This window comes from Apostichopus japonicus, chromosome 22 (genome assembly GCF_037975245.1).
Source record: "Apostichopus japonicus isolate 1M-3 chromosome 22, ASM3797524v1, whole genome shotgun sequence".
Taxonomy (NCBI): Eukaryota; Metazoa; Echinodermata; class Holothuroidea; order Aspidochirotida; family Stichopodidae; genus Apostichopus; species Apostichopus japonicus.
This window is the reverse complement of record NC_092582.1, coordinates 5421141-5439221: the sequence shown is the minus strand read 5'-3', so window position 1 is coordinate 5439221 and position 18081 is coordinate 5421141. Positions and strand designations below refer to the sequence as shown.

Sequence of the window (18081 nt, the reverse complement as noted above, 5' to 3'; positions counted from 1 at the left end):
AAGCATAGCAACTGTTCTGATTCCGAGTCCCTATTACAAGTACAAAATCCGTCATTCTGGCGTAATCTATAGAGTGACCATGAATAGGGTGTCCAAATTTGTGAGATACTCGGTGAGCTGTTTACATTTAAGGTCAACTGTGTCACATAATGATCGAAAAAGTTGTTTCATAATGTATTATATATTGTGCTCAGAAGCATATCCTTTCCCAGAGATTAATTGTAAACTTTATGATTATAAAGTAGACCTACAAAAATTATTCAGTAGAAAATAATGTCTTCCTGCTTCACAGTATGACGGGCGTACTATAAAGCTGTCAGAGTCGTTGTCTCATTCTTCCCCGATTGAATGTGAACATCCCAGACTCTTGAACGTCCCCCCTCCCAGACTGACGTCGAAGATGCCCCCTCCCGCCCCCCCCCCCCAAACACACACTCACCTTGCGCACACTACTGGTTTGACAACTATCAAAATGTCGCTAACTTTTGGCAGCCCGTTTCCCAATGGAAATGAATGACATGTTATGACCTGCATTACCATTCAAATTAATTTATGGACTTTAAAGGAGACGTCTTGTCATTAATGATTTCCCTAAGCAGCTAATATAAATTTTTAGTTCATTGGGGATATGTATCACATCAGCTTTAACATTGTATTTACACACACAAGTGAATACTTGAACAAGTCTATATTTGACATAATCGAGCAACGTGTTTTTTCGATTCTGTATGGTTTTCTTTATTCATTAGCATGTTTATTTTCTGTAAATGGAGGTGCATGGGTTACAAACGGGATAAAAAAAAAATTCTTAGCTTTTTGGGAGAGTTGTTCTTCAAAAAACATAAATGCTAAACAAAAGAAATGATGATGTTTGGGTTTGTGACCGATTTAATTTGACCAATTGCGAGTATACAATAAATGATTCTGCGAAGGTCATACGTTGATTAAGCAAATGGAATATTTGCTTTCTGCATATATACAACACCATACGATTCGTTGCAATGTACGTATAATCAGAAAGACAACACGATTAATGTGTAGGCAGGTAAATTGGAATGTGAAAGCGGCTGAGAGAAGACTAATAGCACAATAAAAGAAGAGTTAATAAGGCCATCAGTTATAATTTGCATAATGTGCTTCTATATAAGGAACTTGTATTAAACGTGATTTGAAAAAAAAGAAGGGGAAAGTTATTGATAGTATAATATAATCTGAACAGTTTACAATGTGTGCAAATTACTTGCTAGTTTTAGTTATTAAATTGTGACGACAAATCTTTTTTTTTTAAAGAAATATAACAAAACTAAATAGGCCTAATATTTAAAAAGTATTGAGTGATTATGACAACATATTTCTCTGTTGTTGACACTGCACATTCTTCACGGAAAGTTGTGAAAGTTAGCAACTTTGAAGATGTAAAGTTGCCGAGAAATATGGATTAAAGGGAAGGACAAATGAAAAAAAAAGTATAAAAAAAATAAAAGACTAGTAAGAAAGGAAAATCTTTAAAAGCAGGCAAAGATTATATCCATCAGAAAACATATTACAACAAATTTATCATTAATAGTTATATTACTGACATAATCATAAAATATTTGAAAAATGGTACATCGAGGTTTATCTTATAATGCCGGATACTGCTTTATACTTTGCACAATTTATTAACTAGTAAATCAATTAATAAAAATATATTTTTAATATGCTGTTTTAAAGAATAAAGAATATTTGAATGCAGGTAATTATATTGATTCTTTACAGCAGACAATTTCAGTACACATGGGTATATAAAGACTACATTTCCGCAATTGGCCATGTTAAGAAATTGACGTTGGTTTCATTTACAGGTCGACACAAACTGTGGTACACACATTCAACAGTATAGAAAAAAATTGACATAAGATCGAGTTTTACTCAAAGTGCTGTAAAGAAGCTAACAAATTAATATAGCACAATTCAAAGTATCGAGGCAGTGATTGTACTGGAAACTCGGTTTGGTATAATCGTAGGAAATAGAAGCATGGAGCTATAAACAGACTGTTTATAGCTCAATAATAGAAGCTACTCAACTCTCTACATTTACTTACGGTGGCTCTGATTGGTTAATACTACGTCACATGATCATTAATGACTATTCATTATATTCTTTGAATGAGCAACTCAATTACGCACATCTCCACTCCCAAATAGCCTTAGGAAATGTTCTTGTTTATGAAGGATATACATTCCTTTGTTCGCGGAATATAAATACCTATTGCCTTTGTGTTGCTGTTCATGGAAATGCATTTTCCTGCATACATCTACCCTTTAATTTAGGCCTTATTGTGATAGTAAAGGTTCTATAACTGTCACTCTACTTCAGGACGTTTCATCAACTTTTTCGCAAAAACATTCAAACAATTTGGGGCCGCTTGAATTATTCATCAATGCAAGGCAGCTAATTGCAAATTAACATTTATTAATGGATATCATTCTTATATACACATCACTGTTTCCGAGTAGAAAGAGACACATGTAATCGCTTTATAATCAGGCATACAGAAATTGCTGAGTAGGCATACAAAAATAATTGCAATATTACAATGGATTTTAAAAGAATGATTTACTGTTTCGATTGATTGGCATGTTTGATCCATGAGGCAAGTACAAAATCACTGTATTTTCTAGTCCAACTTTTAAACTAAATAATCAAATTATTGCATAGCTCTTTTCATCCGATGGGATAAGTGTAAAGTCGTTTTCAACATAGAAGACTCTATAAAGTGTCTAAGACACTAATCTGAAGATTTAATTAAACCATCGCTTGAAGAAGGCTGCCAGCAAAATACCAAACAAAATTAGAATAATGATTTTTGTGTAAGACGAACTGGTGTGCACCTTTCTAGTGAGAAATGGAGCTTCCACCCTCTCCCAGACTGTCATAATGGCCTCCCTTGCACCCTCCCATTTACCTGGTCCTTGGAGCCGGTACTGGTACGGGAGAAAGGTGCCGAAGATGCTCTTGAAGAAAAGCACGGGATCGCTGAAAAGCATTTTCTGAAAGTCCGGTTTGACCCCAAACTCGATCGCCAGATCGTCACAGTACTCTACAAAATCAACTTGAATGGTGTGACGCTGTGAGGCGACGTACCTCTTAGCCATGGATTCTCGTTTCTGCTTGATATCTTGGTGCATTTTCTCCTTTGGGGGTAGCTCGGTGACACCCTTGAAGACCCTGGCAGCCCACCTGCACTGTAACTCTGACAGAGGGTTGATGGCGCCCCACGGCTGTACGAGACCAACAACTGCTAATGTCGGTTTCTCTAAGTCGGGAGGGAAGACGTACTTGTACAGATCCACTTTATTCTTCTCGACTTTAATGACCGACTTGGGGAGGAATGGATACCCGAATTCGTACCCGGTCCCGATGATGACGACGTCGATATTGTCCTCGAAAGTACCGTCTTCAAACTCAACACCGTTCTTGGTGAAGCGTTTAATATTTGGCTTGATGATGACGGTACCGTTAGCTATCCTATTGGGGAGGTCATCGTTGACCATAGGGTGGGCAGACAACGCTTTGTGTTTCGGCAAAAGTCCGTACAACTTGTGATTGACATTTAAATTCAGTTTGAACTCAAAAAAGGCATTCTGTAACCACAGAGGCGCGAGGAAGAGGAACCGCTTCACATTGAGGATGTCGACTGGTATACCAAAGTCCGAGATTCTGTGGATAACCCATGTCCCTCTCCTAGTACTCAGGTAAACCTGTTTGACAGGAAATAAAACAAATAAAACTGTCCTTACATCCCAAAATAAACAACATATATGGCACACCCCTCTTCATTAATTCCGATCCTTTCCCATATTTGTTCTCTAGTACTGCAGAGGTTCACTTAGTCTCCACATTGCATCTCACGACCCCTCTTCATTCATTCTGATACCACCCAACAACCCCTCCCCCCCGCCCCCATTCCATGAGTGTTCTTTCCTTATCAGATTCTCTCGCTGTTTAGATAGAATAGCACAAACCCCTTTACATCCAATGTGCATCCACCAATATGACCCTTCCCTCCTCCTTCCCTGGTGCCTACTTGAGGTTTGGGTGTTAGAGGATTATTTTGAATACATTTATTTTCCAAATTAGTCTTCCAACAGGTACCAAGACAAAGAGATTGAAAAGGCCCTTGGTGAATATTTCATACTCTTTGTCAGAATTGGCAATATTGAAGTGGCTGAAACTGAACTTCCATATAATTCCAAAGACTTAACAAATTGAAACAATGTGTCTTTAATACATTGAGTGTGATGATAATGAAGAGCCAAAATCACACCAAACTAAAATTCTTTACATGATGCTAACAATGCAATTAGCTAATGTGACAGTTTCTTTTCTTTCTTTAATATGCTGCCCTCTAAAGAAGATTGCGCTAAAGATTTGAAACGTCACCCCGTTTAACTTTATATTTCAGTTTTGAATCTTGAGCTAATGAAGGTGAACTTTTATTTAAGAAGCGACTGTTCATTTCCTCTGCTTCAAGTTCGTGATTGGCTGATAAAAACTCTGATGAAATCAACAGGATGTAGTCACTAGGGTAGCATGGAGGCATGAACTGAGATGATGAGGAGATCGTAGGTGTCATACGACAACTAATCACTCCATCGACACACTTAATTTTTCATTTTCCCAAGGCCGTTTTGATTTTGATCTAGAACAGGTCAAAGTTAAAGCATAGTACTCTCCAACAAACCTGTCATCTCCCTTCATGTTTCACTCAAGAACTTCTAGAAAGTCGTATGTCACTTTCAACTCACTCCCGATGTTTACATTCACATGTTTTAATCCTCTTCAACATCCAAGCATCAAAACAACTCACATGCCAAAAAGATAAAAAAAATTAGCTCTACAGCTGAATAACCGATGCCCAAAACTGCAACCCTCTTAATGACAATAGAAATGCCTTTATATCTACAATCTAAGACAGATTTATTCGATGCCTTTAATCTACCATACACACCTGCGATGCCCATCTGCTCAGCTCTACAAGTTACCGATGCCTATCACTGAAACCCTTTTAATGACAATAGAAATGCCTTTATTTCTACAATCTAAAACAGATTTATTGGATGCCTTTAATCTACCATACACACCTGCGATGCCCATCTGCTCAGCTCTACAAGTTACCGATGCCTATCACTGAAACCCTTTTAATGACAATAGAAATGCCTTTATTTCTACAATCTAAAACAGATTTATTGGATGCCTTTAATCTACCATACACACCTGCGATGCCCATCTGCTCAGCTCTACAAGTTACAGATGCCTATCACTGAAACCCTTTTAATGACAATATGATGCCTTTATTTCTACAATCTAAGACAGATTTATTGGATGCCTTTAATCTACCATACACACCTGCGATGCCCATCTGCTCAGCTCTACAGCTGCGTCTCCTCCCGAGTTACCGATGCCTATCACTACAACCCTCTTGTCTTTGAAAGAGTCTGGCGTTCGGTAGTAGTGGGTGTGTAACTTGGTGCCTTGAAAGTCATCAATTCCAGGGAAGTCCGGTATGTATGGTTTAGCATGATGCCCATTGCAGACAAAGAGGGCATCAAATGTCTCCATCTTCTTGTCCCCTGTCACTTCGTCTTTTATCTCGATGTCCCACCGGCCCGTCGAGTCAAAGTCAGCTGCTTTCTTCGCAGATGTTACTGAGTTGTTAAACTGAATGTGTTTCATAAGCCCAAACTTGTCTGCATACAGCTTTAGGTACTGGTAGACTTGCCGGTTGTGCATGAAGTTTGCAAACTCTTTCGGACAAGGAAAGTCGCTGAAGGACATTATCTCTTTACTGGTGTTGATCACAGTCGACTTGAAGACGCAACCCAGTTCAGGGAACTTGTTTGTGTCTCCCCGGTAGAGCCACAGGCCTCCGATATCGTCCGTCTTCTCGAAGCAGACAGGTTCCAAGCCCTCATCCAAGCAACACTTGATGGCTGTCAGACCACTAGCTCCTGCTCCTAATATTGCCACTCTGACCATCTTGAAGTTAGTAGGTGTAATCTCACCCTCTATGCATGCTATCTTCAAGTTATCCTTGTATCACAGTAGCTTTACTGTAAGAAAAGAAGAAGATAGGTGTACATCGGAAGTTATCTATAGGCTGCTTGGCTGCCATTATGATAGTCAAGTGGAAACGAAAGCATTCTGCAGAAATCTTATCAGTTACATAATTAAATTATTCTACCAAGAGTTGCCCCAGTATTGTTTTGAGTCACACCCCAGTCAAGCACATTCTTCAACCAGGATTGTGACTGACTTGACTTATCGATCTTACAAATCAACTCTTAACTTGACTTATAATGTCAATTCAAATGACTTGTTACTTGCCGTGACTTGTGATAACATCAAACGACAAGTTAACTTCATTTGAGTTGAGAAAAATTTACTTTTGATTTAAATTGACTTGCCAAAAAATGACTTGGTGACAACAATGACACTGCCCCCCCCGATCCCTCCCCACCCCCTTGTTTATAGTTATGAATTACATGAGACTATCATAAATCGTTATTGTTAGTGTTACGATAACATATTCTGATACTATAAAGTTGACATGCTAGTATCCTGAACCACTTAAACGAATTTTCTTCATGCGAGGAATTTCAACACATCGATTTATGAAGAATTGTTTTATTCCTCTCATTAAATCATTCAATACATTTTGAACTGGAAAAAAGTAATGATCTTTCTTCCGGTGCCGTTGTAATTTGCATCTTTTTTCAAAGAAAAAGCTACCCAAACTATAGGCCTAGCGTCTGCAGGGGCACGAAAAAATCAACCAATGATTTACTCTCAAACTTGTAGTACACTTACATTGACGATGTTACCTCAAGTGAAGTATCCACAAGCCCCTTCGGAAGGTAACGCGGTTTACTGCAATTTTTTTTTTCGTTGATAATCAAGCTATATATATACACACACAGTTTATAGAGTGTAGCTTAGCCTGTTGCAATGCTTGGGAAAATACACTTAGAAAATCAGAAACTAACAAAAGTGAAGAGAAAGAAAGAAAAGAAACAGCAAGTTTCTCTCTATAAAAGTTCATTCAGAAGGTATGATCATCTTAATAGTTCACCTGTAACTTTTTGAAGTGATGGTTTTACTGCGAGTAGCTAGGCCCTATAGGTCCACTGAACCTCTCGTTGACAGTATACGACAGTAGTAAAGTTGTGGTTTATGATTGTCCGATGTCGTAACAATCCTCCATTGAACGATCTCCGATTCGCACGTACTCATGTTACTGAAGCTTCACCTTGCAGAAACAGACAGACAACGGTTAAAGTCCTTCGATCAAAGTACATTTTTTTTTAAAGAAAAGACTTAAATATAAACTAATCTCATCAAGGGTTTTTGTTTATGATAACGTTGATTAGTCCATGGTACACTAATTACCATCGGCGTTAGAATTAAAAGATTCCAGATCTATAAAGTTGTTAATTCTTTATCGGTAACTGCAGGAATCGGATGCCATTTTTAACTTAGCTGCTTATAGCCTAGGAAGTACCAACTAATATATCGTTACTTCCAGAAATGGGGCAAGAAGAGGGGGAAGGAGGGGAGGATAGTATTATTCAAAACCAGTGACTTGTACCCAATTCCAAAGGTAGGGAAGGTCACATTAACCCCCCCCCCCCACCCCTTGCGACTGATTCGGTAACAGGTGAATAACGTTACGAACATTATTCCAATGTCATCTGTACCTTTACATCATTTATTTAAATTACTAGTCTGTTCTTTTCCAAAAATTTTGACCGCTAACCTGAGACTGCAGACATAGGGCCTTGAAGCCAACTCCCAGTAACCCCACCCACCCCACATCACTGTTCAAAAGATTGTGAACTTGAATAACATGTTTCAAGAACCAGAATGCAAAAATACATAGTGGTTTCGATATTGTAACAATCAGCTATTTTCTGCATGAATCTGCCGTAATGTAAAGTGAGGGTGTTAAAATCAGTACTAGGTAATACAGTGAAAAGGTGTGCGGTGTGACAAACAATAAATTCACAATGACACAGGCTGTCCTGAAATGACCATTGACCTCAACAACAAGCTTCTTTGTACTTAATGTGATAGATACATCAACTACTTAATGTGATAGATACATCAACATACTAAATATGACATCAGTCCTTGTTGAAATATTGTGTAAACCATGGTTTCACAATCTGACACCTGATGAACTCAAACGACTTTTGACCTCCGCCCACAACATTAAGGCTTCTTGTACTCAATGTGGTACAATTACATACCAAATATGCGAGTCCAAGCTTCCCTTACGATATTATGTTAGGAAGATGTGTTAGTGTGGAGAGACAGGTAAGAGGGGAGAGCTAGAAGTAAATGTTTGGCATTTGCTGACTTCAAATGACCTTTGACCTCCACCTAAAACAATAATAGGCTCCTTAAATTTAAGATGGTACATCTACAAATCAAATATGAGATCTGTCCTTTCTTACAATATCATGTTTACAAGGTTGTCACGATTTGACCTGTTGTCCCCAAATGACCGTTGACCTCCACCACAAACAATAGGCTTCCTGTACTCAATGTGATACTTCTACAAATTAAATATGAGAATTGCCCAAGCTTCCTTTCTTGACATATCGTGTTTACAAGGTTTTGACAATTTGACCCCTACTGACCCTAAATGATCTTTGACCTCCACAGAAAACAAGAGGCTTCCTGTACTCAATGTGGTACTTCTACACACTAAATATGACGTTTGCCCAAGCTTCCTTTCTTGAGATAATCATGTTTACAAGGTTTTCACAATCTGACCCCGGTGACCCTAAATGACCTTTGACCTCCGCAGACAACAATAGGCTTCTTGTACTCAATGTGGTACTTTTACACACTAAATATGAGGTCTGCCCAAGCTTCCTTTCTTGAGCTATCGTGTTTACAATGTTTTGACAATTTGACCCCTAGTGACCCTAAATGACCTTTGACCTCCACAGAAACCAATAGGCTTCCTGTACTCAATGTGGTACTTCTACACACTAAATATGAGGTTTGCCCAAGCCTCCTTTCTTGAGATATTATGTTTACAAGGTTTTCACAATTTGACCCCGGTGACACTAAATGACCTTTGACCTCTGCAGACAACAATAGGCTTCTTGTACTCAATGTGGTACTTCTACACACTAAATTTGACGTTTGCCCAAGCTTCCTTTCTGGAGCTATTGTGTTTACAAGGTTTTCACAATTTGACCCAGTTGACCTTAAATGACCTTTGACCTCCACAGAAAACAATAGGCTTCCTGTACTCAATGTGGTACTTTTACACATTAAATATGAGGTTTGCCCAAGCTTCCTTTTTTGAGCTATTGTGTTTACAATGTTTTCACAATTTGACCCCTAGTGACACTAAATGACATTTGACCTCCACAGAAAACAATAGGCTTCTTGTACCCAATGTGGTACATCGACACACCAATCATGAAGTTGGTCCAACTTTCCCTTCTTGATATATCGTGTTTACAAGCTGGGCGTCACAAACGCACGCACACACACACACACACGCCATCATGAATGCAAAGGTTACAATATTCATCGAAACCAAAACCAAAGCAATTGAAGATAATGTCTTGAATTTATGCAATTATCTTAGTTCCAGATATATTCTTTTATAGAGATCTTAGAGTGCATGATATCACATCCAAATAAAATGGGTTTCTTCATTGGAAGGGGGGGGGGTCGGGTGGGAGGGGTGCAGATATGTGTAAACTCTTTCATCAAACTGAGGTAATGAAAGAGTGGAATAACATATATATGAGTGACCTAGAGATATATTTTCTCAGTCTTTTGCTTAACAAAATATGCAAGAAGGTTCTGATTCTGCTATGACAAAGGTCACTTCTTGCAATTTACATACAGTGTTGGTAGATTTCCACTTTTTCAACTGTTGACCTCAAATGACCATGGACATCCAACAATACACACAATACCGCAAGAGACATCAAATGAACTTGACCTTTTCTCAATTCAAATTTGATCTATTCCACAACCCCATCCACAGACAAATGTTAGATTGATCCCCTTTTTCAGTAACCATGTTTGACAGGATCATTTTTGGAAATTTTTCTCACAAATCCTGGCTATGAAATGAAATAACAATGTTGGCCCTGTTGTTCAATTGTACCATATAAAACGTACATAGAACATTGCCATGTTATCTGTAAATTATGTGATTACTTTTAATGCTACTTTGAACACATGCCAGTATGTAAACTACTGAAAAGATTGTGATCATCAAGGCACTGTATCAATGAAGACACTCAACTCAAACTAAAATACATTTTAACCTTTGAAATCAAAGTAAATTAAGGAGAGCAAACAACAAACTACTTAATAACATGAGCATTCAAACCGCCAGTTGTCTTTATTGCTTATATCCTTGGGATAAATTTGAAGCACACTGTATCATTGCCTAATAAAGAGTATTGGTGCATAGGTGTAGGTCCTGCCAGAAGCTGTTTGTTTACTTATTGGGTGGCTCAGACCCAGTTTGACCTGACTGAGTCACAGTTTTACTTGATAAGAAACTTGAACTGAAATCCAAATTGACTTATGTTATACTTGTTCCTGTCTCCTCACCTTCCTCCGCTCTACAATTTGTGGAAAAATTGAATCCTTTGTCTGCAGTACGCCCAGTTCGAAGTCATAAATACTAACTTAGGTTTAAAAGAGACATACAGTGATTCGAGATTAGCCGCTCAATTTTACAAACCATTCTCAAGCAATAATTGCACTTAATTACGTTGAAACGGGAGAAACATTACGTCAGTTGAACAACATTCATACAAACAGTTCTAAGGAAATAATGGCGCCATATTGCATCTAAATGCAGGAGAGTATGCAAAGTTTAGAATGCAATCCTTTGTTTATAAACAATGCTGTACTGTACGTGTTTAATTCATCCTGCAACATTTTAGCCAGGACTATACAAAACAGCCTGCAAGCTTTGGGTGGACACACCCTCACAATGAAACAGTATATGTCAGGGCTTATTGTTACAGCACATAGAAAAGAAAAATTCTCTCAAAAAATCAAACCTTCTTCCAGTCCTATCCCTGTGAGCTCGTCATTAGACTGTGATCTCATCAGGGCATGCGGCAGAAATCCCATATATATGCACCCATGAAGATGATATTTTTACCAGCTAAATAGACTTTATTTCAAGTTTCTGGAGTTTGTGTACAAATATCGTTCCATTACATCTTGGCATGCAAAAGAAGTGTAGTTTGGTTCAATGGCATGAAGTTACTATGTAGGCCCTATAAAGCCCTTTGCCAAAGAGGGGCCAAGGCTTGCTCATTATTTTACGCCCATTGACTCTGTACATTCATGGTTATCCAACCTCCATGGGCCCTTAAATAATGGACTTTGTGTCCTTCCATTAAGGGATTTAACCTGATATGAAGGCTTGTCCCTACTTTCGTATATTGCTTGTGAGTCCCCATGGTGCATAGTGGGAAGGGTAGTATCAAATTTTGTTTGAATGCTAGGGAAGGTGAATATTGTCACCACCTAAACAGGTTGAACTTGATCAACCTTCCATGGAACATTGTCTTCCAAACCAGCTGGTCCCGGAGGTAGTAGTTCAATCGCCAATGTGCTGAATTCACATGTGGAGGTAGGTTCCCACAAGGCACATATATGTTTCCAACGTATGCTTCGCTAGGTACTTGCGCATCTTGCTGAAAGCTTTAACGGTAACAACGAGTGTCACTATGAGACAAAATGGAACCTTTAAAGCCTGAATTGCTTCTGTAAATTTATCTGAATCAGACCATGCAGTAGGTTTCAGTCTGGACATGTGGTAATTAAACTATAGCTTTCTCAATGAAAGCAGTCTAATTAAAAGCAGCAACAATCAAGTGGTTCTTAAATTATAAGGACACTGGAATTAGACACAATTGGGGTGGAGGCAATTATCCTGACATTGTGTATGATAGAAGAAAAATATAAAAAGATTAAACAAGTAAGAGTTTCAATACACCACCATACATACTGCAGTACTGTACCTATGATGACTTGTAATGCAAATGTCTTCACACAAAATAGTTTGTACACTGTGCTGTGGGTATTGACCGCAGCTGCATGTACTGACTGTAGACTAGTGTCTAATTACCGATGGTAGCAAGCTGTGTGTGTTTTTTGGGGATCGATGGTGGTGTCTAACACTTCTTTTACACCTCGTTAACTAGGTCAGATTACTGGCATTAGGCGTTTCTTTTTGCGCGAGTCTTCACACCCTTTAAATTATTTATTACCAGTGGTTGAAGTTCAAAAATACATTGTACATGTTTCCCACAAGTTTGGTAGATGCTAGAATATGTCTGCAATGAATTACTGTGTTACGATAATCAATCACATCACAGGAAAGGAACCATTGACTATTTTTAGCGAGAAAATCTCTGTCACAAAAATGTTGATAGCTGTTCTGAATCATTTAATTGCAACTGACTGTTATGCTTTGTTTTAATTCTGTCATTAGACTTGTCATCATCTCTAACTAAGAACTGAAAATAGATAGGCTGCTTGGAGTAAGCAAACCATCTTACTATAGTAGTATATGTTACTTAGTTGAATAGATATGTGTTTTGCAATGTTTGCTTACACTAGTAATTGTGATTTTTTTCCTCTCTCTCTTTATTCGTTTGGGGGCATGATCTTGCACTCACTCGTTTGCAATGCTGAGAGGACTAGATTATGAGGTGAGAATGCTGCCTAGACAGTACATCTACATACAAGTAAACTATTATGTAATATACTTTGGGCATAGGCCAAAATAATGACTAACGTAGGCATAGTTACATGTATGGTACGTCGGTGACTGTCCTAACACTACATTTGCGTAAGACCTAACGTTATTGCTAGCAACTTAATTAGTATAAGCCGGTTGTGAGCATGACACAAATTACCAGGTTCAGCCGATTTTTTTCTTATAATGTTGACGGTATTGACTGCAGTCTGTCAGGTTTTGAAATTTTCTAATAACTTGATAACTTTGCAGGTGCGACTTCTTAATGTTATTAAGTAGCTAAGTAGTACCATATGTCACGCGAATTGATAACGCCTGCGCATTTGTAGCAAGTCCGCCGTGGGGAAGTACCTCTCATTGCAGCTACCATTCCCAGGGACCCACCTGAAGTTAGCAGGATATACTGCTAGCAGGATATTCTGTGTACAAAGTCAACGTGGAAATTTGGGAGTTGTAGTGTGTGCAAAGTCAATGAGAAAACTTTTTTTTGCCAGGGTGACCAGCGACATGTGACAAATAAACGCTATAGTTGCAAAAATAAAACCCCAGAAAACACTAACTTGTGTACTGTTTCAAATAATTCATAGCACTGATTCATATGATGGGTGGTCAAGTGATCATTTTTAATAACAAGTTATAACGGTTTATCATGAAAACGTGGTGAAAGTGGTAACATTAGTATGTATCTAAGACTGGCGTCCGATTACAGCCAATTGCATAACCTTAACATATTTATGCCGGATCAAAAAAATACTGCATTTTGATAGATACGACCCCTGGCTCCCTAACAGGATACATCTTGACCCTCTCATTCAGTGGCGTAGCTACGGGGGGCCTGGGGGCCGAGGCCCCCATGAAATCGGCTGCCCCCCCACTGGCCCCCCCCCCACTGGGAATGGGGTAAAAAAAACACTCATCAGTGCGATTCGCTAATATTTTTTGTTCAATAATTTGGGAAATAGAGTTACACAATTTTCTCGTCTGCATCTGGCAGAATAAGAATAATACAATATCTGTAGTAATCATGAGAATGGTCACACAGCATGGCATGGCAATGGTCGATGCGACGATTGCGACCATACACCACGAACCTTGTTGTGCTGCGTGATAGCGATATCTGCTGAAAATATTTTTAGTGCTTCCACCTAGCGCAACAATCTATCAAAAGATTGGCTCCGTTTGTTCTGAGCCGAGGTATCAGGTATTCATGGGCGGCGATCATGCGGGGGGGGGGGGGGGACGGGGTGGCATAGTTTTTTTTAAGCATATGTTTTGTATTTTTTTATGATATCGCTAGTAATTTCAAAATAGAAAATGCTTAGATGCAACTTACAAGGCATGGGAAGTGCAATTTCCAGCGATCTGGGAGGCATTTTCGGCCAAAATTTTCTTTTGCGCTTCGCGCCAACTTATGGTGGCGCTACGCTTAGAAAGTCTGGGTACAAGCTTTGCCCCTCCCTTGGCAAATTCCTCGCAAAGCGCCTGTCTAACCGTGTCACAATGTGTTACTATAGTAGTAGTTTTTACTTTTTTTTCTCGAAATGAATAGCTAGACGGACCGCATCCGTAATGAAATTTGGTTTGCATCTTGTGTATGAGTGTAAGTATACGTACAATCATACATAGGATCCACATCGATATGGGTTCACTGGGTTTCCATTTGGCCTGTTTCCTACAAGATTTCTAACCGCAGGTGCGTAGCCAAGGGAGGGGGGGGGGTGAAGGGGTGGAGACCGCCATCCCCCTCGAGCATATTTTTTTGGTATTTTCTATGATATCGAAGTTTTATAGTAGCCGTTATAAGAGGTTTTAATATTTGTACACCAATAATTTAACTGTGTCTGAAATTTCGAAAATCCCTTGACCAACATTCTTCATCATAGTATACTTCCCTCTACACTCGTACAACTTTGACCGGTCTGTTAGTGGTTGAGGGGGGTTTTCTATATTGGTTGTCCATAGATGAAATTTAGTGCAACATTATGGGTATGTTTTGAAGTGAATTTATTATTCAAATTCTGAACAAATAATGGGCTTAAAACCTTGAAAAGTGGGGCTGACGGGTATTGTGGGGCATTACGTAGAATTACCTACAAATGCAATGAGGTCGAACATGATGTGTGACTGGTGACAATCTTGACAAAAGGTCATGAATGAAAAAAAAAACTATTAGGAAAAACTTGGTTCTCAGGCAAAAGTGTACATCTGGTTGGTCATTTTCAAGCCCGAGAAGTGCCATTTCCGGTCATCTGGGGGGCTATCAAAACCAGAAATTTTCTTGTACGCTGCGCGCCAACCAATGGTGGCGCTCCGCTTTGACAGTAATTCGCCTGCATCCAAGCAGATGTTCCCCCCCCACCAATATTTGAAACAGATCGCCGCCCCTGCAGGTATTCATATATTGCCTCGAGTCAAAAGAATATATGTCATTGAATATTCCACAAAACAACTTTTTTATGGCCACGAAACTGTCGAAACAGGATTTCCCACTACTGGTAGAGATATAAAATATTGGGAATTCTGAAATTCCCGCAAATGATGCCAACTTCCCTCAAGTTAAAAGTCTGGTTGAGTTGGCAAGGCCAGTCAGCATGAAAGAGAAAAAATTTTTTTGCATTTCTGTCACCAAAGTTGCACATCTTTTTGGTTGCTATTTTGCCTCACAGGTGCCATCTCCTGCGATCTGGGGGGGTGCTGAAATCTCAAATTTTCTCTGTACGCTCCGCGCCAACCATGGTGGCGCTCCGCTTAGATAGTAACCTCCGGCCCCCCACTAGAAAGAACATCCCCCCATGGCCCCCCACTCAAAAAATCCTAGCTACGCCACTGCTCTCATTGCCGTTGTCCGTTCTCCCAATGCAGGCTCTTGTCTTAAGATAGACATAAAATCAGTTCAGTTCTAAGACTGGCTAATTACAGTCAAATTGCATAAGCTTAACATATTTATGCCGCACCAAACATACTAGAATTTGATAGATACGACCCCTGGCTTCGTATCAGGAAACATTTTGACCCCCTCGTTGCCGTCCGTATCCCCAAAGAGGGCCCTATTCTCTCAATAGTCGTAATATAAGTATAGTACCAAGACTGGTTAATTACAGTCAAATTGCATCAACTGAACATATTTATGCCGGACCAAACATATTGAATTTTCATAAATACTCTCCATGGCCCCGTATCAGGAATGATTTTGACCCCCTCATTGCCGTTCGTATGCCCAAAGAGGGCGCTATTCTCTCGATAGTCGTAATATCAGTATTTTACTAAGGCTGGCAGTCAAATTGCATTAACTGAACATATTTATGCCGGACCAAACATATTGGATTTTCATAGATACGACCTCTGGCTCCCTAGCAGAACACATTTTGACCCCATCATTGCCGTCCGTATCCCCCAAAAATGGCCCTGTTCTCTCGATAATCGTAATATCAGTATAGTACTAAGACTGGCTAATTACAGTCAAATTGCAAAAACTGAACCTATTTTTGCCGGACCAAACATACTGGATTTTTATAGATTTCACCCCTGGCCCCGTATCAGCAAACATTTTGACTCAGTTTGTTTCATATATCCTCCTATTGTATTTTTAACAACCTCTAGTTTTTTACTCTTTTGTGTTGGTTTTTTAGGATTATTTTTATTAGGTAATTATTTGTTTTAACTGTATTTATTTCCTTGCTATCTTCTTTGGTTTTTGTGCTTTGATACTTTTTGGGATTTAGTGCTATACAATTGACGTATTCAATATTCATTTATTATTATATCTATCCATCTGTCACTGTAAATTAATATAACAGCTATCTCATTTTCTGAAATGATTTTGAATAATTCTTTAGGTTTATTAATTAGAATAATTTGTTATGGTGAGTATTTAAATGTTCATACTGCCTCCTCATTCGTCTTCCAAGGAAAGAACTTTTATTATGAATGGTACTAGCTCTTACAATATACCCTGATCTTTCAATGTTTACCTCTCCTAATATGAATGGTCCTAGCTGTTAATTTGACTTTCAATATGTACTTTCAAAGGTTACCTCTCCTAACATGGGAAAAATTTAGTATTTTTGCAACAGTCCTTGCTTTTGCCAAGTGGTTTATGTAATCAGACTTTCTGAAAGAAGATCAAATTTTATTCCTTGCTGAAATCAAAGACATCTGTATGATGGTAATAGTGTGCGTGCGTGTGTGTAGCGTATGCCTTGGTTTGAACATAATTCAATATGTAGAGTAGATGATAGTTTAACATGAGGATCTGCCTTGTGTACAAGAACCTTACTAGCTGTTTGTGTTGTGTAGGTCGAAGGTTATTCAAGGTGACAAAAAGAGCCCATAAATATAGTCCAACAGTCAAACTTGATTGGATGTCATACCCGGTTCAAGACTCCTAATGGTCTTTTTAGCTGTAGGATAAAGGTCATATGTGGTCAATAGAAATCATAGTCCGAATGCTATAAGGACAGTACCTAAGCTTGATGGAACTTCAATACTTGGGGCGTGGATTCACCTTTGCGATTACAAGAACCTTACTGTTGAGGTCAAAAGTCACTTGAGATCAATTTTAAGCTCAAATAGTAAAATGTTGGTAAACTTCATACATCTTATTTAGTTTCAAAGCAGCTATTACAAGAACCTCCTTGATATGTAACAGTTAAATGTCAACAGAGGTCAAAGCCTGAAAACCTTAGCAAATGAAAACTGCAACAGTGAAGCTGAAATGTTTTCACACTTGATGCAGATCCACGTTTTTGTGGACTATTTCGTTCTGTGGTCACTTGAAGTCACAGAGGGGCAAATATGAAAACTCAAAAGGTGAAGCTTAAATGAAATTTGTATGTGATATGCTCCAGCTTGTGGAGTACTAGGTCACTTGGGGTAAACAGATTTTAAAGTCTGAAACCTTGTGAGCACAATAATTACAAGAGCATAAGCTTGGGTGCAGTTCATATACGTAATGCATAGAGCTCTACACCCTATCTGAGAAAAGAAAACCATGCTGTTTTTCTGTGAAGGTCACAGGCCACTTGAGGTCAACATCATTCAAAGTCCGTCTGAAAATCTTAACAAGGTTACTCCAAGATCAAGGCTTGCTTCGACATCATGCATAGGCTTACACATGTGTCCGTGGTGTAGGCAGTTGATACATTTTTGTAAGTGTAAGAACCTTATTTTTGTCTGTGTAAATCAAAGGTCATTTGCTGTGATCAGATTTGAAAGTTGAAAACCTGGTCAGCATAATAACTCCTAAAGTACAGTGTGAAATGAACTTTTGATA

The 18081-nt window shown here is 38.8% G+C and overlaps 1 protein-coding gene across 1 annotated transcript; it reads right to left on the bottom strand.

Moving 5' to 3' along the window:
* Positions 1–870: 870 nt before the first annotated feature.
* Positions 871–13108, bottom strand: LOC139963753 (flavin-containing monooxygenase 5-like). The gene is made up of 4 exons (XM_071964868.1): positions 12970–13108; positions 7116–7292; positions 5393–6096; positions 871–3744 (listed from the first exon to the last, which is right to left on the bottom strand). The coding sequence occupies exons 3-4, from the start codon at positions 6020–6022 to the stop codon at positions 2785–2787; spliced, it is 1590 nt and encodes a 529-aa protein (XP_071820969.1). The 5' UTR covers positions 6023–6096; positions 7116–7292; positions 12970–13108; the 3' UTR covers positions 871–2784.
* Between the last annotated feature and the right edge of the window lie 4973 nt (positions 13109–18081).